General features: G+C 37.6%; 1 protein-coding gene across 1 annotated transcript; it reads left to right on the top strand.

Annotated features, from left to right (window-relative positions):
• Positions 1-723: 723 nt before the first annotated feature.
• Positions 724-22,993, top strand: ubl3a (ubiquitin-like 3a). Its single transcript, XM_056736532.1, has 5 exons — positions 724-1,352; positions 16,716-16,824; positions 18,597-18,683; positions 19,881-19,958; positions 21,161-22,993. Exons 1-5 carry the CDS (start codon positions 1,326-1,328, stop codon positions 21,211-21,213), a joined length of 354 nt encoding a protein of 117 aa, XP_056592510.1. The 5' UTR covers positions 724-1,325; the 3' UTR covers positions 21,214-22,993.
• Positions 22,994-23,993: the final 1,000 nt, after the last annotated feature.

The raw sequence follows: 23,993 nt of genomic DNA, 5'->3' as shown, positions 1-23,993 counted from the left end.
AGATGCACACATGCCTGTCACATGAACTCCTTGATCCATTATGTTGAGTAAAAGCTATAAAAGTGTATGTGTTGAAGAAAGAAACGATGACTGTAGACCTATTTCTGACTAAATATATCCCTTATAAGCATAAATACAGTGGTATACTCACATACACTGTATTTTGTATACATAAATACACATTAATAAATCTAGCTTTGTTATAATAAAATAATTTCCCAAATCTCATTTGTTATATATTTAATATCAAGATACAGCACATATGGGATTATGACAACATAAGTAAACAAACCCTTTAAGGCGATACAAGACCTCAAATCCTCATTAATCTGTTATTTTGTATTGTCTGTCTGACTGTAGATTATTCTTTACGCAGGTTACACTTTACCAACATTTTATAACAAATACCACAGCTTGTTCTATATAAACCTAACCTAACCAAAGACACCTATGGGTTTACGTGTTGTTACCATGGTACCGCTACCATGGTACCGCTACAGATACCACAGTTAAGCTTCATTCATATACTTAATACCAAAATACTTGCACAAAACAAACATAATGCTGCTTCCACAGGATTTGTGAATTTTGAAAAGTGATTAGGCATAAAGTTCCCAAATCAACATGACTAATTCGTTTATAACGAAACGTATTTTGTCGGTCATAGTTTTGTGATCTCTCTCTCTCCGCCTCTTCCCTTTAACTGCTGGGGGGAGTATTCATCCGCACACACCGATCGACATCGCGCCGTTTTTATCTGCCTCACCAGCTCCAGTTTCCCCCCGTCAAGTGCCGCCATTTTTTTCTGAGGCAGGATGACAGCAGAGAGGCAGCGCGGACGAAGACGGATACAAGACTGAAAACCCCTCGAATTAACTCGGTTTTCGACCAGACACGGTCTATTTTTTCACAGCGGACTCTCGTGGAACTCATTTATTTACGTATTGCGTATATTCGCGTTTTGAGAAACAAACCGAGCGCTGAATCGTAGTACTATTTTGTTTCCCTTATGGCGTAGGCACATTTTTACCCAATATATCGTTTTTATTTCAGGATGGGAGGGGGTCCTCCTACGTGAACGCGAAATCCCAAAATTATTATTTCTCTCGTTGTTAACTTTACATCATGACAAAGCGTGGAGTCGAAAGCGTATGTGAAGAAAAAACGACTCCTGCCTGCGCTTAACTAGCTCGACCAGAAACCTACAGGAATAACCAGATCAGGTCAACCTGCTTCGCCACGGCTTGTGAAACTTTATTTTACAAAAATAAAGGAAGGAAAACTTTCTCATCTAAGGTGAAGATCCGAAACAACACATTTCAAAGATGACGGCCAATATTCCAGCTGAAATGGTAAGAATGTATTCGTACGAAATTTGTAACGTTATATCTGCTGCTGTTGTAACCCAAACGACATTTTTATAACCGTATTTATATTTATAAATGTCCAAATATAGCATTGAGATTGAAAACTTGATTGATATGACAAAAGGTCGATTCTCTTCGTTGTTTTCGCTAATAAATAACACCAATCTATATATGTACCTATATGCTGGTTGTACCACCTCTTTTTTCCACCATAACTTCAACAGCTTTAGTGTAATGATATAATTCCTGATAGCTTACACAATGCTGTACTTTTAGATAAAAAGGAAGTGTGGCAACAATTATCAGACCAAACTTTCAACATTAAGTCATACTATAAAGTATCCTTTTAATCCCCTTTTCATGCTTGGAGAATGACATTTAAAGTTTTGTACTGTGATGTAATACTAGAACAGATTGAGTTTTTGTCTTATTACCCAAGAATGGTGGTTATTCTGCTCGACAGTATCCAGAAGGTCGGTGGTTTGAGGTCATGCCCAAATGATTTAAGGCTGTTATGACCCTCATCAGCATTAAACTGATGTTTCTTCTGTCTCATGTTGAAGCAATCACGGACATCTTTGTATTGGCAGTGAATTGTAACGCAATGTCCCGTGTTAGATGAGAACACTTTGATAATGCCTAACAGCTGGTTAGCCTGTCAAACTAAAGAGACACTCTCTGACATCGCAGAGATTCAATTTAATGTTATACGATTGGCCTCTACAGCGCACATTCATTTGTCTGTCTGTTACGTCCATTACGGATGTCTGGAGTTTGACACTGAAGTGCTGAAATGTTCATCTGGACTTCCTTGTACTGTAACTGTAGATATTAAAAGGCAAACTCAGTTTATTGTTGATTAACTTTGAGGCCAGAAATGTCATCTGACCCCGATGTTGACAACGCATCTTTTGATGTTGAATAGAAAGAACGGCTTTTTCGCACACTTGGATTGAGAAAGTAAGAACTTAAAACATGGGGAAGAAGAACACATTGTTTTGTTATAGGCCGATTTTCATCTTTGTATTATCTATGATAGCGCATAAGTTTTTTTAGGTTACTTTTTGAAAACTTTATAGCATCTTTCCATTCAAACCCTGCGATGCATTCGTTCTATGCAAAGAAGAAATAAAAAGAGATTCTTTTTAAAGCATTTTATACATTGGGTTTAAGTCTCGGAAAAGCACGCTCAGTTTTAGAATCAAATGCCACAAAGTATAAAACTTTGTATTGTGTGGTCTCCAGCTGAAGGGTGTTAAGATGGGGGCTGGGTTGCCAAACAATAGGGCTATTTGTGTGTGTATGAGTTTGTGTGTGTGTACACATCTTGTGGGTGGGCATTTTATTGAATGGGCTTTCTTTTGGACAGAGCTCCCACGTTTTCAAAGAAACAAGCAATGTTGTGGAAGTCTTTCGCCTATAGGTGCAACATCAGATATTCTCATATAAAAGAACCCGCTTTGATCAATTGTGAGACAGACACAGAGGTGTCAAGAGGAATTTGATAGTCTGTCACAGGGCTGTGTCATGTTGTGTGGTTTCATGTTGCATCACGTTCTCTATGTAAAAGAGTGGATTACTATAAAAAATCTGTCGTGGGGGATGGCAACCTCATATCCCCACACACGAGGAGAGACCTCCCTGTGGGTATTGTGTATACACTTGAGAAGCATTGCTCAGCACTTTCAATATCTTTTATCGTTATACAGAAAGAGTTTAGGCTGACTGTTACTCAGTTTAAACTTCAAGGTGCAGTGACACATTTAACGTCTTATCTGTTGTAGTGTTTATTTGAAATTTTGTTGTTAACCTTGAACATTAACGTATAATTTAAGAGTTCAGTATTGTGTCAATAGAACACAAATTGGATAGAACGATTTGTGATATTGTACGAAATATTATCAGAGGTGGAGCATGTTATTATGATTTGATTAAAGATTACATAGATAAACATATCTATCTTCACAATAGCCCTATTGTGCTTGTGCACTGATGACTTTTAAAGTTATAAGGCAAGGAATATGTGTTTAGAAAGTAAACAAGTGTGTTTTTTTCAGTTTCTATTTAATTGTGACTAATGTTGGAGAGAATATATCCTCTTATGTTAAAAGTTATCTCACTTTAATGGCACAGAAGATGTATTATTTATTACCTCTAAAGTTAACCCCAAAAATGATAAAAACGCAAATTTTAGAAGAAGATTTTAAACTTTTGCATCTATATATATATATGCAGAAGGTAGCCCAGGTCAAGTCAGATATGCCATCAAGAGTTTTGCACAAATTGTATAACCAAGCACAAACCAGATCTCAACAGGGAAAACTGAAAGCAGATTGATCAGTATCTTCGAGGATGTATCGGGTCATTATAACATCTGTTACTTGACCGACAGGCCCCCCTTTTCCGACCCCAAAAACAACCTACATTCGATAAACATACACTACGCGACATTACAGCGCATAAAAGACTGAATGATTAAAAAAGGTAAATTAGGATTTAAAAATATAATCCACAAAAAAGTGAGTGAAATCTCAATTTGAAAATGAATGAAAATGTGAGTGAACCCTGAAAATACAAAATCCCAAGTGTGCTTTATGAGTCAGTAAGGGTTAAAGGCTAAAGTGAAAGAGTGAAAGAAGAGGGGTGGGGGGGAGGAAGTAGCTCAGACTCACTCAATAAAGGAGCCTTTCAGTCGAGTAAAGAACAATTTACAATAGCTCTGTGAGAGATGTGCTCACGCACACACACACACACTGTCATGGAAAGTTAGAGTAAGTCTATGTCACTTTGTGTAAATAGTGCTCAGTGTCTTATTAGAGTTTGTTTTAACTCCGCGGTCATATTTCATATTCAGTGCTGGATTTGAATGAACATATCTTTATTTACATGTTTCCAAAGATGGTTGTCCAAGATTTGTATGTGACGGGCAGAGACTGACAGTAAAGGGTTGTTCCACGATGAACTCTGGCTCTCGCTGGACGTTATGACATAATTGTGCAAGCGTTTTTTGTAGTTTAGTATCATCACAGATTCAGATCTCAGCTCAAAGTCCCTCCTCCTCCCGATGGCCTCTGCATGCCTCTCTCGCACCTTCTAGCCAACTATTTTTTTTTCTTCGGTTGAAAGATATGACCAAATGTCTTAAATGGAGGCAGGTAATACGATATAAAAGAAAATGTGCTGAATTTGGACTTGGGTCTAGTTAACGTGTTTGTTTTTAAATGTCTCAAAGATGTTTTACCTTAAAGGGGTCATATAGCGCGAATATATGTTTTTCTGTGTCTTTGGACATGTAAAAAATTAAAGTGTCGGAACAAATATCCATTCTATCTAAAAGCGAATGCTCACCCAGACCTGCCTGAAACGCCTCGTGTAACCACACCCCCACAAATCTACGTCAGATCGTGGAATAATTGACTTATGTATACCAAATGTATAATTGACTTATAATTGACTTATGCGCCCAAATTAGGGGTGGGCGATCTAGAAAAAAAATTCAAATCACGATTTTTTCCAGATAGATCACGATTTTATCGCGGTTCTTCTTCAAGTTGGTTTTAAGACTATTTTTCAAATTAAAGGGGCTTCAATACAGCCAAACTAAGTCCCCATATAAAAATATACTCTTTACCATTTATATTTTGAAGAATATTTTAATCAAGTTAATATTTAATGCAAGTGCAAGACCATAAATCAGCTGTTAGCAAAAAACTTTACATTTTGAATTTGTTTTTCATCTTGTTGCGGAACTCGGAGTAAAGCTGTGGAATGGGCGTGGAGGATAAATATTTTTGGCTGGGTATTTCGTAACGTGGATCTACGACTTTGAGCAGTTTTTTAAAGCCCTCATTTTCCACAGTCTTTATGGGAATCATGTCTTTGGCCATGTAAAATGCGACCGCGTCAGTGACATCTTTCCAGCGCTTGTTCATTCTGTCATACGGATACGGAGTTCCTTTCTCAAATGGTTGTTTCGCTAAAGTCGTTGTTTAAGCCCTTTAGTTTCCGTATGCTTGGTTGTACCTGATTTACTCGCGTGGGATCCCTTTATAATTTGACTGTCGGCATACTCTTTCAGTCCCTTTTATTTTGAGGTGGTTAAAAAGGTTTGTTGTGTTGCCTTACGACGGTCGAATCTTATCATTGCCACATTTGCAAATAACTGTTGTTTGGGCCGTGTCAGTTGGGGAAAACCCAAACCATTTCAATATTACTGATGTAGAATTTTTTTTAGGGACCAAGTCCTCCGTGTTTCCCTCCTTCTTCACTGACCGCGTCACTTAATCTTACTGAATTCACAAGCAACGTATACGAGCTTGTTAACATGACGCAATCTATCGCAAGTATGTTGACGAATTCTATAGAACACTACTATATTGGACGATTTAACGATTTTCCCGAAAAAGTGGATCGTGCAGTCATTTTAATCATTCAAGATCTAATATCGTCATATCGCACACCCCTAGCCCAAATGTATATGCAAGTAAGATGGGCGTACATGTCAATACATTTGCTTTGGAACCTAATGTTCCAAATATGGTAAGAAGTGTTACATTTCTGTCACACACTTGCAGTAAAAAAAAAATTAATGGTTTTAAAGTCCATAGTTGGACTGGTTACCAACATTCTCCAAATAGCTTCTTTTGGGTTCTGCAGAAGAAATAATGTAATACAGGTTTTGAATGACATGAGGGTGGGTAAATGATAAAAAAAAAAGATGTGGGGGACTATCCCTTTGAGAAAAACCAGCACCGTTACATTTAATAGAAAATCATATCTGGAGTCATCGGTAGGAAGACTAAAAACAAATTTCACAGTTTATTAACTGCTACTTTCAGTCATGAAGTGCGATGAGCTTTAGCCCGGGGTGCTGTAGTAATTTAGTTTGAAAAAGTGTGCATGATATCACTAAAAGGAGAGAGGGGTGTTTTTTTATAATACGAAGTAGAAGTAAAGTACTATCAAAAGGACATTTTTATCATAAGGGCATATAAATGATGAGAAGGGAAGTGACTGGGTCCCTTCCCCCTCGCTGTCTCTCTCTTTCTGCAGATGTCTGCCCTTTTTTCAGCAGTAGGCACGTGGGTAGGGCCTGCAGGGCAGGATGCTGCCTGCCTTCATCTGGCTAAAGGAGATGAGATATTATTCTCTCTCTGTCTCGTCCTCTCTTTTATCTTGTGTCCTTTTCTATCCTCATATTTCCCCCATTGCTCAGGCACTTATATCTTTATGCAGGGTTCGACATTGAAGAGATAGTTCATGCAAACAATTTTTTTCATCATTTACTTACCATCATGTCATTCCAAACAATTATCATGTTAATTCTTCTGCAGAAAACCAAAGACAGTTTGAAGAACGTTGATGCAAGGATCCCATTGACAGTTTATTTACACAAAACCACTGAGACGTTTTCTAGGTACATCTTCTATTTTGTTCCACAGAAGAATGAGTCATATACATTGAACAACATGAGGGTATAGGTGATGAATTCATGATCTTTTATTTTTGGGTAAACTTACCCTTTCACACACACAAGCGCGGATAAACAATTAGCTTTGGATACTCGCCAGTTGGCTGGTCACGAATTAAATGAAGATAACTTCAATTTACCATCATACAGTAAGTTTATCTAGTCTAGTTCATGTTTGTTTTTCTCCAGAACTGCATGTGGCCACGTTAATGTTAATGAGCGGGTGGATGGATAGGATATAGTCAACAGAAAAGTAAAAAAAATATATTAATATCTCATCTCGCCAAGTGGAAAATCTCTTCTCTTTTGTAGAATGTGCCTTTAAACAAGGATATTATAACAATGTGACCTTCAAGACATGTCTCATTGACCTTAAAGCACATTGAGGGAATCTAACTTCGTACGTTAGTGTTTCAAGGCTTTGTTTCTTCAGAACCATTGAGCTCACCATGCTCTTTCATACATTTCTTAAAGCTGTGTGTAATTGGATGCAAAAGTGGGAACATTTGTACAGGGACCAATGATTTACAGCCTCTGCATTTATTATCATCAGTGTAAAGTGATGACCACTTATGTAACTGTGATTGGAATGTTATCAAACAGGACTGTATTGATTTCATTGATATTACAGCCACAGCCCTCGATTTCTCTTCCGGTGAAATGTAAGACCGGGGCGGATGAGAGCCTGTGTGAGTCATTGTCCTTCAAACCGCTGATGGGGGATCTGGACTGACTGAGACCACAGTTGTTAGTTAGCTGTGGTGGCCGTGATTTAGTACGGAAGCTAAAGCTAGCTTTTAATGGCTGCGGTGCGATTCGCTCAAGTGAGTCGGGAGGAGACAGAGAGCGAGATAATGGGACGCTCTAAACGTCTTGAGGAAATGACAGAAAAACGATCACTTTTTAGGAAGCTATTGAGACCAGTCCATCATGGAAAAATGCATCGAGGGAGAGGGGAAGGTTTCTGCGCATTTTACCCTTTGGATGACTGATGCAAAGCATTCATTCTTGTCAATTCAGATACGTTGCATGTAGTAACATCACATTCAATAAGGCAGAATAAAATAAAGCCAGAACAATTTCTACTTTCTTAATACAACATTGGAAATGTTGATTAACTCTCTTTCAACCACCTGTCATCTATTTTTCTCTCTGTCTGTCTATATATGTCTGTCAAAAACGTATCACTCTCGTTCTCTCCGTTTCGCACATTCAAGCGGGTTATGATACCCAGCTGAGAGAAAAATCAATCATTTTATTGCACATCCACTCATGCAGAGAACATCCAGCCTCGCTTTGTAGGGTGCACATGCCATGTTTTCGCGTGTGTGTGTGAGTTAATTCTCAAATTCCTGCATAATTTCCCCCCTAGTTCTTGAAGATAGACAGAGGCCTTACAATTTCTCTCCAGTTTCCTCTCTCACTTAATTTCCCACGTTCAAATGTGTCATCTAATTTTCAGATCTCATGTCATTTTACGCTGTTATCTCTTTCTCGTTTGCAAGGCTCTTCGTAATGACAATTTAAGAGTGTGATACACAAAGATATTGCATATTAATGTACGGGTCAGGTCTCTAAAAGCAGTTCTTTCTATGTCAAGAAAAGAAGCTTTTATATAAAACAGCAAGGGATCATTTTGCGGGCTGACACCCATTTATCTGCAGAATGAGCTCGATATTCAGCTCAAGAGTGCCAACGGTCACCATGTTTTCCACCTTAGATGAAGTGAGCCATTTATCCTTTCGTTACTGATTGTTATATATTATTTTGTAATTTACTTTATTTGTATCGCTACTTATGCAAGATAAAGACAACCAAACCATGCATGCTACAATTTCTTCATAAGGAAACATGTCAAGGTGACTTATAATGTGGAACATTTATGCAAATCCCCCACGCAAACAATGGGTGGTTTACCGTGCTCAGCGGTTTTGGCTTTCTCACTGGAGAATGAATCTGATCTCTTCCACAAAAGTGGACCAACCTGTTCTGGCTCCTGTTGAGAAATGGAAAAAACTGGATTGTACACGCTGTACTGTAACTGACAGAACATACCAGGAATCTGTGGTCAGTTCTGGTACGTTACTTCCTGTAGAATAAAATAGTTCTCCAAACAAAATTCTCATTAGTTACACCTAAATATTTGCATGCTTCTTGTGTTAGGGCAACATTTGTTTACCGATTAACTATTGGCTGCTGTTTGTGAAACAGGATATTCAAGGAACTAAATGTAGGGCAGAGCAGTATCTATAGGGAACTGAATGCATTGTGAATATTTCATATGTGATCCTGGACAACAAAACCAGTCTTATGGGTCAATTTTTCCAAATTTCTAATAAATAATTAAATAATAAGCTTTCTATTGATGTATGAGTTTTTAGAATAGGACAATATCTATATAAACTAAGAGTGCAAAAAAATGAAAATATTGAGAAAGTTGCCTTTGAAGTTGGTAATCAGGTGAACTGTGGCAGGCCATCCACTCTCAAAAATAAAGTTTTTATATATTTAAGGTAGGAATTTTATAAAATATCTTCATGGAACATGATATTTACTTAATATCCTAATTAATTTGGGCATAAAAGAAAAATCGATAATTTTGACACATACAATGTATTTTTGTCTTTTACTAAAAAGGTTCCCGTGCTACTTAAGACTTTTGTGATCCAGGGTCACATATTGGATTGGGAAAGTGTAATGGCTGTGGTCTGTGACAGGTGGCTGCAGGCAAATCTACAAAAACAAAAGGGCGATGTCAACCGAAAATGAAAGTTGTTTAAAAGCGGTGCAAGTCGTAACATTTTGATTTCAAGTCAAACATCATTTGCATGAATGAAGCAATTACAACAAGACCAAGAAAGTGCTTTAAATGACGATAAGATGCAAGGTATCTGTAGAATACCCCTATATTTTAAACCATTAGGAAAAACACATTTTCCATACTCTGTAAAGTTTCCCGAAAAAGCTCAAACTTCACACTGTCTCGCACATGCTGGAGAAACACCTCAACTGATGTAGATAGAGATGAGCAGGTGTGATCACAGCCTTTAGAATCACTCCCGAAGACACAGACAGAAATGAGATGGTTTGAACTGACACTATGCTGTCAGGAAAAAGAAGGCTATCTCTTCCCATATATTATCTGTTGTGACTGGTAGATAGATGGCATAGTTTTAGTAAATGCTTCCCCTCATGTCAAACCTGTGACTTTCTTCCTTGTGCAGAACACAAAAGAAGATATTATGAAGAGTGCCTTCTATTGGGGACACAAAACCACTGAGACATTTCTCCAAATATCTTCTTTTGTGTTCCACAGAAGAGAGAAGCTCATACAAGTTTTGACATGAGGGTGAATAAAAGCTGAAATCAGTGCTTTTGGAGATTGTCATGAAGGCATATGGCCACGTTGAATACATCCCAAACAACATTGGGGGAGTGCCTACTTACGTAATGCAAATCAATGCAGCCAAACAAGGTTTTTAAGCTTTGCCAGCTAGGACAAGATTTAAAAAGCAAAACATGACGACACAATGAAGTTAAATGATAAATGTGGTCATGAAATCCAAGACCCTTCAACGTATGAAATGTGATCGCAAGTGAGACACAGGCGAATAGCAGGTGCAGACGAAAATCTCTCTTGGCTGACCATTTGCGATCGAGTGATCGAGTCACCCGAGACAGATTAATGCCAGGTGTTAAACAGGGCACATACTCCAAAGAACATGCTTGTTGCCGAATATACACATGTAGAAGCTCTGAGGCAATTTATATGAACACTAATGGATCAGGTATAATAAACTGTTGTGTTGTGTTAATCCCTAAAGGCTGTTTCCGTGAACCAGGCGTGATGCAGGTGACTTGTTTTGTTTAGGAGCGTAACGTCATAGGCTTACACAAGCACAGCCGATTCCCGCCGTAGACCTCACTAATTTCCTCTCTCCCCAAAACGGACAAATCCCCCCTGGAGGCGTTGTTTCTGATGTTGTTCCCATTGATGTACAGTTGCGTAAGTGCTGCATGTGTTTGGCTGTTCTCTATTGTATAAATGACATTCCCAGAACAGTCTGCAAGAGATCTTTTTTGAGATGGGCAAAGCCGGTCGACTGCCGGATCCACCATGGTCAGCGTTTGTTGTGGCTGCTTTTAGTTCAGAACTGTCAGACGCCCTCATTACTCTCTCTCCCTCTCTCGCTTACCGTGTCTCTTGGCAAAGAATAGTCTTGCTAAACTTGTGAACAACCCCCCCAAAAATCTGTAGTGGGTCTCTGTAGCCCTGTTTTTAACTACAGCAACAGCTAACCAAAAACACCTGTTCCTATGTCTGTTTGTTTTCAGCTATAGAAAGATTACCCAGAGTGTTAGAAATGCATGGAATTTTATTCATATTTAATTTACTTGTTAATAAAGAGTACTTGATAATTTAATATGTATGTATTTATTAGGTGGAGCAGAGTAATTGCAAAATGAGTTGTTAAAAAAATATTTATATATATATATGCAGTATATTTATGCAGTATATTTATATATACTGCATAAAATATAATTTGGTTTAGTTTAACTAAATAGTAAGGCTTTTTGTGCATTATATTGAAGTAAGACTTGTGTTTATCGCTGGTGTGCATGCTGTCTATGCAATAGTCAACATATTTTCCATAGAGATCCCATGTAGCCTCACGTGTCAGTTGTGCCCATAGGAGTGTGTGTTTGTCTGTGCAGAGTGCTGGGGGCAGATTACATCAAAGATTCCCTCTGTTGTGTTTGTTGAATGGAGCCCTTACTTCCTGCAATGGGATTATTTGGCATGTTTTATTAAAATTGTGGGTCAGACTATGGAAACCTTTAGAGAATATTTAAATATGTAATGCCGAATGTATGATGGATACGTAATATGATGGATTTGATAGTAAAACAAAATATTCAGTTTGACAAAATGTGAGCCTTACATAGGGGTGGGGGATCTAAAAAAAAATTCAAATCACGATTTTTTCAAGAAAGATCACGATTCACGATTTTATCGCGGTTCTTCTTCAAGTTGGTTTTAAGACTATTTTGCAAATTAAAGGGGCTTCAATACAGCCAAACTAAGTCCCCATATAAAAATATACTCTTTACCATTTATATTTTGAAGAATATTTTAATCAAGTTAATATTTAATGCAAGTGCAAGACCATAAATCAGCTGTTAGAAAAAACTTTACATTTTGAATTTTGTTTTTCATCTTGTTGCGGCACTCGGAGTAAAGCTGTGGAATGGGCGTGGAGGATAAATATTTTTGGCTGGGTATTTCGTAACGTGGATCTACGACTTTGAGCAGTTTTTTAAAGCCCTCATTTTCCACAGTCTTTATGGGAATCATGTCTTTGGCCATGTAAAATGCGACCGCGTCAGTGACATCTTTCCAGCGCTTGTTCATTCTGTCATACGGATACGTGTTTTTTTTTCTCAAATGGTTGTTTCGCTAAAGTCGTTGTTTAAGCCCTTTAGTTTCCGTATGCTTGGTTGTACCTGATTTACTCGCGTGGGATCCCTTTATAATTTGACTGTCGGCATACTCTTTCAGTCCCTTTTATTTTGAGGTGGTTAAAAAGGTTCGTTGTGTTGCAAATAACTGTTGTTTGGGCCGTGTCAGTTGGGGAAAACCCAAACCATTTCAATATTACTGATGTAGAATTTTTTTTAGGGACCAAGTCCTCCGTGTTTCCCTCCATCTTCACTGACCGCGTCACTTAATCTTACTGAATTCACAAGCAACGTATACGAGCTTGTTAACATGGCGCAATCTATCGCAAGTATGTTGACGAATTCTATAGAACAGCACTATATAGGACGATTTAACGATTTTCCCGAAAAAGTGGATCGTGCAGTCATTTTAATCGTTCGCGATCTAATATCGTCATATCGCACACCCCTAGCCTTACAGTACAAAAACTAATTTGCATTATGAATTTTGTTGAATAGGTGGTTAAAGGAATAGTTCTGCCAAAAACGAAAATTCTGTCATCCTTAACTCACCCTCAAGTTGTTCCAAATCTGTTGAAATTTCTTTGTTCTAATGAACACAAAGATATTTAAAAGAATGCTTGTAACCAAACAGTTCTTGGCCACTGTAGCTCAGTGGTAAGAGCATTGCGTTAACAATTCAAGGTTGTGGGTTCGATCCCAGGGGATAGCAAATACCTATGTAAAATGTATAGGATAAAGCAATGTAAGTCGCTTTGGATAAAAGCGTCTGCCAAGGGTCTTAATGTAAATGTGTTCTGTTGAACACAAAAGAAGATATTTTGAAGAATGTTGGAAAGCAAACAGTTCTGGGGAACTTTTAACTACCATTGTCATTTTTCCTACTATGGTTGTCAATGGTGGCCCAGAACTGTTTGGTTACAAGCATTCTTCTAATTATCTTTCTCTATGTCATCAGAACAAAGATATTTAAACAGATTTGGACCAACTTGAGTGTGAGTAAATGATGCCGGAACTTTCATTTTGGTGTGAACCGTCCCTATTAAGGTAGTTAAGAAATTAGAGGAATTGGTGAAATTTGCTGAACAGGAAAGTTTTAACGTTTCAAATGTTAATGTAAATGTAAATTGATAAATTTGTTTGGGAAAAGTCTTGATGCTTTGTTTCTATTCTGTTTCAGTTAGGGCTGCGCGATTTGGGGAAAATATCTAATTGCTTTTTTTTGATGGACATTGCGATTGCGATTTGATTTTCGATGTTTCTAAATCAAGCTTCAACTATATATTGTCAATAATGTGCCGCACACATTTAAACGTTTCCTCAACGAGACGTGGGAGACGAGCAACGCACGTGCGACGTGCGAGTAATCCCACTCTCCCACTTTGTTTTCTATGACTACCGTTTACACAGTTCGCAAGGGCAGTGCTAATTGGGCATAAAGGAGGTGCGCATACTCAGTTGGTTAGCAGTAACGCCACTCAAAGCAGGCTTGGAACAGACTCCCATTTAGCAGCTTCTTCCGATTAGCAAATCGCAATGTCTCGCATCCCGATTGCGATTCGATTAATCGTACAGCCCTAAAAATTGGAGATTGATCATCATTCAATGCATGGTAGTTTTAGTTTGCAAAATACCACAATATATCACAGTTTTGAAAGTTTTTTTAAAGTAAAATAAATGGAATATTTCATATTGACTTTAAGGTTGTTTGACAAAGCAACTGCTACGTGCACAGAGAGGGAACCACCTGCTCGAGGGCCAGAATAGCGTGAACGTCACCACAGCTTATGAAAACGTTCCCCAGTGGTTATTTACTGCTGAGGTTGTTCTGAAGTTCCTCAGAGGGCGCGCTGCATGTCGCATTACATCATGGCGAGATTTCCCGTGCTCACCAGGGAGATGACTTCAACTGTCTGGAGTGTGATAGATGAAAAATGTTAAAGAAAACGATCCCACATATTTGTGTGATTAGAAGAACCTTTTCTCCTTCCTGTGGATGTCTGGAAATACGGTATAAATCAATGTCCGTCGGTTTCATGGGTACGGCTCATTGGTATTCACCAGGTGAAGAGAAAACTTCTGTCATCTGTCATCATTAGATGAAAGATGTGGAAAAGATGCAGTGACACTGTGAAAGATGAGATACAGATAGAGAGAGAGAGAGAGAGAGAGAGAGAGAGATGAAGAAGGTGTCTGCCTGCAGGTGATTCAGGTCAGTGCTCTCACAGAGAAACCGCTGCCACGGTTACCATCTCTATGGAAACTAGGAGGTGTGCCATTGCGTTAGTACCGCCGTCCTGATGTTTTCGATCAGCCAGTTTTTCTGGGAGATGCCAGCTCTCTGTGTGGTACACAATGGTATGTGTCTAAGATTTGTAGTTTGGGAAAAAACGTTTCTTTGGTTGACCAATATGGTTAAGCACTTTAGTCAATATTAAGCACTTTTTACAACTGATTTTAGCTAAAAGGATTCATGCAAAATTGCTCTTTTTTTTTTTTTTTTTTTTGGATAAAACTATAGATTTTACAAAACAGAAAATATGGTTAGGGATGCCCTGAACAATCTCCTGCAGAAAATCACATTCTGACCGGTAATCGGTAATCACTAAGTTTGGCTGATCTAACGAACCGAAATGTTTCTGTTTATTTTTGTATTTTTTAGGACAATTTAGCATGTTATGGGTTTCAGTTTTGTTCAGTTTGACATTTTTCTTGTTTTATTATAAGTGTTTTGGATAAGTCATTTTCAAAGGCGTATAAAATTTATAATTAATATTTGTTGTGTTTATCTGCTTCCTTTTTAAAAAATAATATAATTTTAATTACTGTTAATTAATATATCAAGGCAAGAAAAAAGAAAAAAGGTATATCGTCATCATTGAGATTACCTATTGTTTATATAAAGCTTGCAGGACCAAGGTCAATATCAACAAGATGACATGAAACGGAAGTCATATGGGCTGCAAAGATCCAGAGCGTCCCTAATGATGGATGATAAATTCAACGGTTGAAAGTCAAATTAAATAATGGCATTGCCAACACATTATCAGAGCCCAAAATGTGTCGCCGGCCAGCAGAAATGCTTCTAGGAGTATATGAATGCTAATTTAAGGAAGCAGGTCTTTAATTCAGATGCACTTTGCGCTATTTCTGTTTCCTGTTTTTTGTGCCGATTGACTTCTGGTCTCTTATAACCTGTGGATATGTGAAAATATGTGTCCTGAGTGTGTACAGAAATATCTCTGATATTTCCTCACATTTTGGTGCCTTGAAAGATAGTGATAATGACCATGTACTATCTGAACAATTATGAATGTGGCTGGCTAGTTAGATTTGCATGCAAGTAAGTATATTCAGTGTATGTTTTATAAAGAAGCTTACACATGTGTTAATATGTGTGTTTGATCTCTCAGGATGAGATCTTTGAACAGGCTTGCTCCTGGCTCTAATCTGATTCTATAAAGGGCTTTAGGAGGATGCTTGTTTCCATCTGCTGGTCTACGCGCTGTTACATCACTGCAGCTGGATGTGTGTGTTGGGGGGATGTGAATGTCTGATACACCAGAGAATCGCATAGTAACACACGTGCATTGGACATGCATTTCCCAGAGCAACTCTCCCCTCCCTCCAACACACTCTCTCTCTGCTCTTTTTAAACAAACAGCACTTTGTCATCTGAAAGAATATGATAATGGACGTTTTTCAAATTATATTGCTGGAGTAGTCATGCAAACAGCATAATTGTGCCGATGAATCATTTGTAGTTCACAATCATCAAAGACTTTCACTGAATTAAAGACACAATCGAGGATATATGAAAGATTCATGATAAAATCTTGCTGTTGGATGTAACTATCCATTTAATGGACCCATCCTTTAACTGCAAATAAAACAAAGTGTCTCTTATGAAAATTGTTCCTATTTCTGTCCTGCTGTTTAATAAGCTAATGTTTTCTAGTAGATAATGCGTGTTTCAAGTAGATATAGTTCCTGATAGCTTTTGCAGATGTACTTGATGTTTCCTTCAGTTTTGTGGGAAAACTGGGTTTAAATGTGAAAAACTGAATTGAGAGTAGTCCAATCGTATTGGAAGCTGAAAGCATGATCATATTAGCATACGTTTTTTTATTTAAATGCAAGTCAAGGAGCTTTTGTGAATGACAGCCGTCTGAATTTTCTGGAAATCTGCTGAGCTTCTGTGGAGCTTTATGGTTGCAGATTCCATGTCAGCCTGCCAATAGCCAAAAATGCAGCTTTGTTTTAGTAACTTCGCATTCAGCTCTGGCTTCATTGTGGTATGAAACTCAGAAAATACATAATTTCAGAAGTAAAATTGGTTGAAAATGTTTACAGTAAGGGAAGTATATAGGGTGGCTTCTGACTATTTTTCTAACAATCTTTTGTTGTTTGTGTTACAGATCAACTTGAGGCTCATCTTGGTGAGTGGAAAAACAAAAGAGTTCCTGTTTTCTCCGAACGACTCCGCGGCAGACATCGCCAAGCACGTGTACGACAACTGGCCAATGGGTGTGTGCTGATTAACGTTTTACAACACACATGAGGATGGTTGTGAAGTCTGAATGGAATGTCCCTCCTTTAATGTAGACTGAAACCTATTTTAGCTTTTTGTCTCATGTTGTTTAAAGGTGGGCTTTGTTTACAACCTTTACTGTTATCAGACAAATCAGTACTTCTGACTGTGTGGTAATCTGAACAAAGCTGATGCCAATTACATCACTGAGTGGAAAAATAGTGTCTGCCTTTATTATCTGAACCTGTAGATGATACAAAACAAACACACACACACACACGTGATTAACTTTTTTCAACATAATATCATTCTACAGGACATAATGTAAAGAATATTTTGTGAAAATATAACCTTGGTGTATTTATTGATGTCCAATATTGACCATTGACCTTGATGTCTAATATTGACTAAGGCGATGTCAAAGATCAAATCAATGTTTAGGATGCCAATTTTCTTTTTTTTGTGCAAAATATAAGAACATAGTGTCAATGAAAACATTAATTTCAGAACTATGATTAAAAAATGTTATACTGTATCCAAACATTTATCATTTACAGCGACACATTATTTTGGATATAACTACTTTGATGCTCCTAATCTTCCAGAATTTAAGATTTTTGCCTGGATTTCACAGACAGGGTCACATTTCTTCTTCCTATAAAAAACATTCACATTAAGTTTAACTTGCAATAAACCGGGTAACGTGTTTAATAAAAATTTGCAGGGTTAAATTAAAATAGTTGAATTAGGGCTGTCACGAAATCCAAATTTGGCTTCACTGTTATCGCGATCAAAAGAAGTCACAATATTGTGGTATTATCAGGATATCTATTTAAATATGTTTTTTAAATAAACAAATAATGCTATCTGTCAAATTTATTTTGTATTTTCTTCTTTTTTAATTAACAAATCGCGAGTTTTTTAGTAAATTTAGAGAATTAGAGATAAGAGATTAGAGAGAGAGAGTTTGTAACCATGTTGCTCTTAAGGCAAAAAGTAAACGGGTTCTGAATTATTTACAATATTATAATTTTTATAGAATTATAATATTAATTCCATTATACTGGTATATTGTGACACCCAAATTGATTCAAAAATTATTTCTTACAGATACACATTGTTTTTAGTACTTAAAACTTAAGTTCATTCTAGTAAGTAAATAGTTTTGAAAAACATTCAAGAGATTTAAATTGTAATATGAAATTGTTGTATTATTTGGTACTCAATACCGTCAGGAAGAAAACTTATGGCTCCATTTCTAAAAAAAAATACTAATGGGAGACCAAAATGAATCGCATCAATGGAACGTGCCAACAGCTCTCATGATCTGCCCTTCTTTAGAAAGAAGTGAATATCTATGAAAAGATCGAAGGAATATTATAAAAAGCCTTTTTTGTTATACAATTCCAAACATCCCATCAGGGGTGGTCTGGGATTGAATTAGCCTGTTTTATTCATAGCTGGCGGCACAGCAGAGCCGGACCTTCAGAGGACACAGGGTGACCTTGAGTCTTGTGACTGATTCTCCTTATGGATTGACTCGAGGGAGAGGGTTGGGTTATGGCATGATAAATGTTACTGGATGAATGGAGAGAAACGGTTGAAAACTAATGTGAAAGACTGCTAGGGAAAGTGGGTTCAATAACACAACATGAGTGTAATATACTCTGATGGTGATGCAACGTTCGTTCAACGCTTGATAGAGGTTTAGGGTGGGATCAACTGTAACTCGCGTTGTTTTATCTTTTTCTCAATCGGCCTTTTACAGATTGGGAGGAGGAACAGGTGAGCAGTCCAAACATCTTGCGTCTGATCTACCAGGGCCGATTTCTACATGGCAATGTGACACTAGGAGGTGAGTGACCCCCTCATGATATTAACATAATGCATGCTATACATACACATATAAAACCATAAACCTCTATTGAACCCAGGAACAGAATTATGGATCACAACTGAAGTTACTAACAGATGGAATTTTACAAATGCCTATCTGCCAAACTAATAGTCCCACCCCAAACTCACTCTCATAGGCTGACCCAAACAATGTGTTCATACTCAGGAAAGCAAAAATAATGTCACCTTTAAATTTGTTACTGTAGTTAATGTGACGGTTGTTTGACGTTAAAGTTCTGCCTTGCATCTTGAGAGGAAAACTGAATCATCCGTGTCCATGTGGGCTAAACACAATTTTATTTGCTTTGGCTTTCTGGTGGTTTATTTTGCTCAGGGGTAGGTTTCAAGTTCACACGATTGTCAGGAGTTACGAGAAATTGGTTTCACACTCCCAATACACCTATGTGTTGCTATGCAGAGTTTCCAAGCTGTGAACAGAATTCACTTCCTAAACAAACAGAATGATTCCCAGAATGCCTTTCATGCAAGTACTGAGGAAGAGTGGGATGTGTGGAGGGAAATGTAGAGATATGGAAAGAGCAGTCTAGGAATCTGAGGAAGGAATCTGTCATCCGGGAGCGAAAACAGGGAGGAGAGGAAATTCTTCGGGCATGAACGGGAAACAGTTTTTCAATTTGTTTTGCCGTATCTCAGAGTTATAAAAGAATGTGTGGGTTTGTGAAGGGGTTTGTGAGAGTGTCTGTCTGTTGTTATGTCTCTCTCTCAAATTTTACATGGTTAGCCAATATCATTGACCTACAATGAATCCCTTTAGTTCAACAGGCAAATGTCTGCCCTTACACAAATAAACACGCTATTACATTTTCATCAAATGTAAAGAGGGTTTCAATAAATATTTGTGACCTCTGGAGCTTCCCAGACTGTTTAGCTGTTTATTGCTTTTCAGTATGTTTAGGCTCAGAATGCAATTCCCATGTCTGAGTATTAACTGTGAGCAAGTGTGATCACGAGTCCTAAACTGCTTGGACAATGACGTGATGAAGAAACACGGTCATCTCTCAATAATACACAGTTGTTTCACATAATTCTGTTTCTCCATGCCTCTCTACATGCTTTAATGTCAGTGGTCTTTCTGGTGTTGAGCTAAGTTAGTCTTTTCTGTGTCCATTCAACCCTTTTTCTTCATTTCTTGCAGCTTTGAAACTGCCTCACGGAAAAACCACAGTGATGCATTTAGTTGCCAGAGAGACGCTGCCCGAGCCAAATTCCCAAGGTAACCGCGCTGCCCTTTTTTCTTCTGTCCGCTCTTAGCTCACTTTTCACACGCTCCCTGCCTCGCAGCAGCCTTCACTTTGTTCAGAAATTACCAGCTTATATATGCGTCATTCTCGGCCTCTGGGAGCATTTCATTTCATTTAATGTATTAGTTCACCAAAAAAAAAGATGTTGTCATGGGTGAATTAAATCAAAAGTCATGTTATCCATGTAATGATTGATGTCTGACATTTAAGGACAATCACAGAATTGTAAAAATTTTAGGAATTTGGGAATTACTCATAATGTGTACGCCACTCACTTAAAATCTCCTGCTGCAAATTATGAATTTGTTGACCTCATCTTATGCAAGTCCCTTGTTGAACCATTTTTGATAACGCACTATGATCTAATGTGTTCAGTCAAAAAAAACAGTCATTAATTAAATTGAAGTCTAGAATTGTCACCTTGGTATAAATGTGTCATTTGCATAACTTTAAAAGTACATTTTTTATAATCCTAATAGTCCTCTCGGTGGATATTCTCAGTGTTGATTGAGTTTCTGTTTTGATAGAATATCCTTAAAAATCGGTATTTGCATATGCACAGAGTGCTTTGTGCTTTCAGTATTATTTATCAGAGTTGAAGATCGATGATGATTCTGTTCCAAAACACTCTGTCTACTGTCTACAGTGGCATTTTAACTGAAATTAAACTGAGAAGTGAATGATTTGAAACACTACAAAAACATTAACTTGTCAAAGCATATAGTAATATTAGATTGAATTATTGGGTTTTGTATTGGGTTAAAAAATACATCTGATGATGAAGCATTCTCAGCAGAGCATTTATTGAAGGGACACATTTCTTTGTTCTATTGAACAAAAAGAAAGATATTTGGAAAAATGTTTGAAAATTTGATTTAATGGGCACCATTGACTACCACAGTAGAACATATTTAAATGGTAGTCAAAGGACTGTTTATTTTTCTTAATTCTTCAAAATATCTTCTTCTGTGTTCAACAGAACAAAAAAAAAACATTTCTACTCTGGTACTCAATTTTCATTTTTGGGTGGACTATCCCTTTAAAACTAGGCTTAAAATAGGCTCCATCTTGTGGCCAGCATAATTATAACCGTCTAGACGGTTTACAAGGTTTTGGACAGAGCCATGGTCTGTCCGTTCAGCATTATTGAGATTGAGATGTGTTTTAATTTCAGGTCAAAGGAACCGTGAGAAGACCGGAGAGAGCAACTGTTGTGTGATCCTGTAAATACACCCCTCCATTCCCGAGTGAGTGCGTTCTATTATCCTTCGCCCATGCTGCTGAAACGCTCAACCACAACTACTCGCACCTGACTCCTAGGAGCACCCTACCGAAGGAAAATCACACCTGAGAGAGGTCACAACTTACTACTAGATCTGTTCTACGCTGATAAAAAGCAGTTTCCTGTCGATAATAATGCCAAAAGATGTCAAGAAAATCCATCGAAGAGAGCAGCCGATAATGACATGCATACCACACTCACGCCCCCCATCTAACACCTCCACTCGCACCCACAACCTCAAATAGACCTGTAATCAATCAAACATGCACGCTTAGACAAAATCTCCCAACCTTCTGCCTGTTTGCACATGGAGGAGGAGGCCCTTGTTTCCTGTTTTTTCTTTTTTATTATTGCACATAGTAGACATTAATGATGCAGCAGGGGAGACGAGACTCCTCCGCCTCATCCGACGCCCTCGATTATTCGTTTCCAGGCTGCGAAGGGGGAAGATGCATGAGAAATAATAATTTACACAGGGTCTGGCGAACTTTTCACATTTATAAAAGCACCCTACGCTCGACTGGTTTGTCACATGGATCTGTCCAGGAGGCGGAGCGGCATGTGTGATCTACATCTAAAACGATAGCACACGCTCACTGGCTCTACATCGATGCTTCACGGTCTGGTTTTCTACATGATCTACTAATCGCTAATCTACATGCATAGTCTATTGATTTTAGAGCAGGAGAGTATTCATGTGCCTGATCGACGTCATTGGTAGAAATGTTTATTACGCTATTCCATGCAGAACTATACGAGTTTTTCAATTCACATGCCATGATAGGGGTGAACAGTCCGACTTGAACTAGTTCCTGTCATTTCGAGGTAAACAGAAAGTCCTTGATTAATTGGTCTAGGTGTGTTTGTTTAGAATCTGAACTTTGCTGGATGGCAGATTTTTGGATTTGGACTTTAGATGGCCATATTGGTTTGATTCTGTCATTTAGGGAAAGTCTAAATAATGCCATTGCACGGTTACATTTGCGACTGTGTTTTGACTACTGACCAGCCAGTGTTGTGTCTGCCCTTTAGCTAGATCTAAGCTGCTCATCACGTTCGGGAAGGGCAAGATTAAGCCCTTTATTTTCTAAATGTAGTGGTGTAAATTAATGCTTGCATTTTGAGCCAGAAGATAGACGTTTTTGGCTTGATTTCTATTTTCCCTCCCCTGTTAAACATGAAATTTGTTTGCACAATACAGAAACATGAACCGTTTTGTGTATATCTGTGTATTTTTCTTCTCATCCCTTTTTAATATTTTTCCAAATGGGAATTGTATTGGAAGGTTACATATGTGTAGAGTATATTTAATATGAATCTTATAGAGAACATAACTATAGATTGTTGATATATATTGGTGTCTAGTGTATGATAGTCTAAAATAGTTAGCTCATTAGCATTTGGATCAGTAAGATGCTGACAGTGTATTGTACTTAACAGCAGCAAACCCCTCTTATGGCTGATGAATTACTGTACTGTGTTTTATTTTGTTTTTCAAATGTTTATAATTTGATATCTTTTCCCCTGCCCTTTTTCTTCATATGTGGTCTTTGCTTTATGCTTCATAACATCGCACTAGGTATGAAAAATCTTTGTCCTTATCAGGGTTCAAATCTGTACAGAGCTGAAGTAAAAAAAAATGTAAATAAAACTAATGCTTCTCATTCTCTAAACTACAAATGGAAATACATCTATAAACTGAATAAAAGCATCCAAAATCTTGAAGTGAAATCATTCTTTGTTTTTTTGTTTTAACAGTGATTTTTTTTTAATAATTAGTAGTATAAATTAATACAATTCAAACACGCTTGCATTTACACAAAAAACGTTCTTGTCAAACATTTAATTTTTTCCAATACAAAGTTTAAAGATTAAATTTACATTAATGCATTTGGTAGACGCTTTTATCCGAAGCCACTTGCATTGCATTCTCATATACATTTGTCTCTAAGTATGTGCAATACCCTGGGTTCGAACCCACTACCTTGCGTTGTTAACGCAATGCTCTTACCACTGAGCTACAGGAAGAAATGATTATCAAATTCTTTACAGTTATTCAAAGTATAAATGTTATATTCTAATTTAGTGATCCATATCTATTGATTATAGTTAAGGATTTTCCCTATTTTTAAGGTTTCGTCTTCATCTTCAAAAAACCTTCATTTTGTAAGCCGTTGGCGTCATCTTCTGGGGAACTGGGTAATTACAACGCTTCGCGCATCCGTGTCCAAACAAATCTTCAATGTTCAACCCTTTCTTACCATTCAGTGACGATTAAAACTCAATGTTTTTTTTCTTAGAGGTCACTGCAGGAACATGATATCAATATCCAAACTAAAGTGAGAAACTGAAGGCTTTAAGCGAGGGGCGGATGCACGTGACGTACAGTCTCCTCATTGAGCGTTTTGCTGCGATGTGTCAAGCGCGCCGCCATATTGGGGAGGGCAAAGGTGAATTCTAATCTCATAGAAGTGAACGGGTGAGCTGCGGTGTTTCGGGAAAAGAATCGCACTGTAAGGTTTTACATGTCTTGACCTTTTTCAATAGTTTAAGAGTAAACCTTTTTTGTCTGAAGTTACTTATAATCTAGTTAGTTAGATTTCGAAAACTATTCATTGAATTGCGAAAACTCATGACAAGGCATGACTTTGGTTTGGTATTCTCTTTTTTCTTTGACAATACGTGTAGAGTGTACTTTCGGTAAATCAAGATTTTATCTTTAATA

Source organism: Triplophysa dalaica, chromosome 22, assembly GCF_015846415.1.
Source record: "Triplophysa dalaica isolate WHDGS20190420 chromosome 22, ASM1584641v1, whole genome shotgun sequence".
NCBI lineage: Eukaryota > Metazoa > Chordata > Actinopteri > Cypriniformes > Nemacheilidae > Triplophysa > Triplophysa dalaica.
This window is presented reverse-complemented; position numbering and strand designations above follow the sequence as displayed.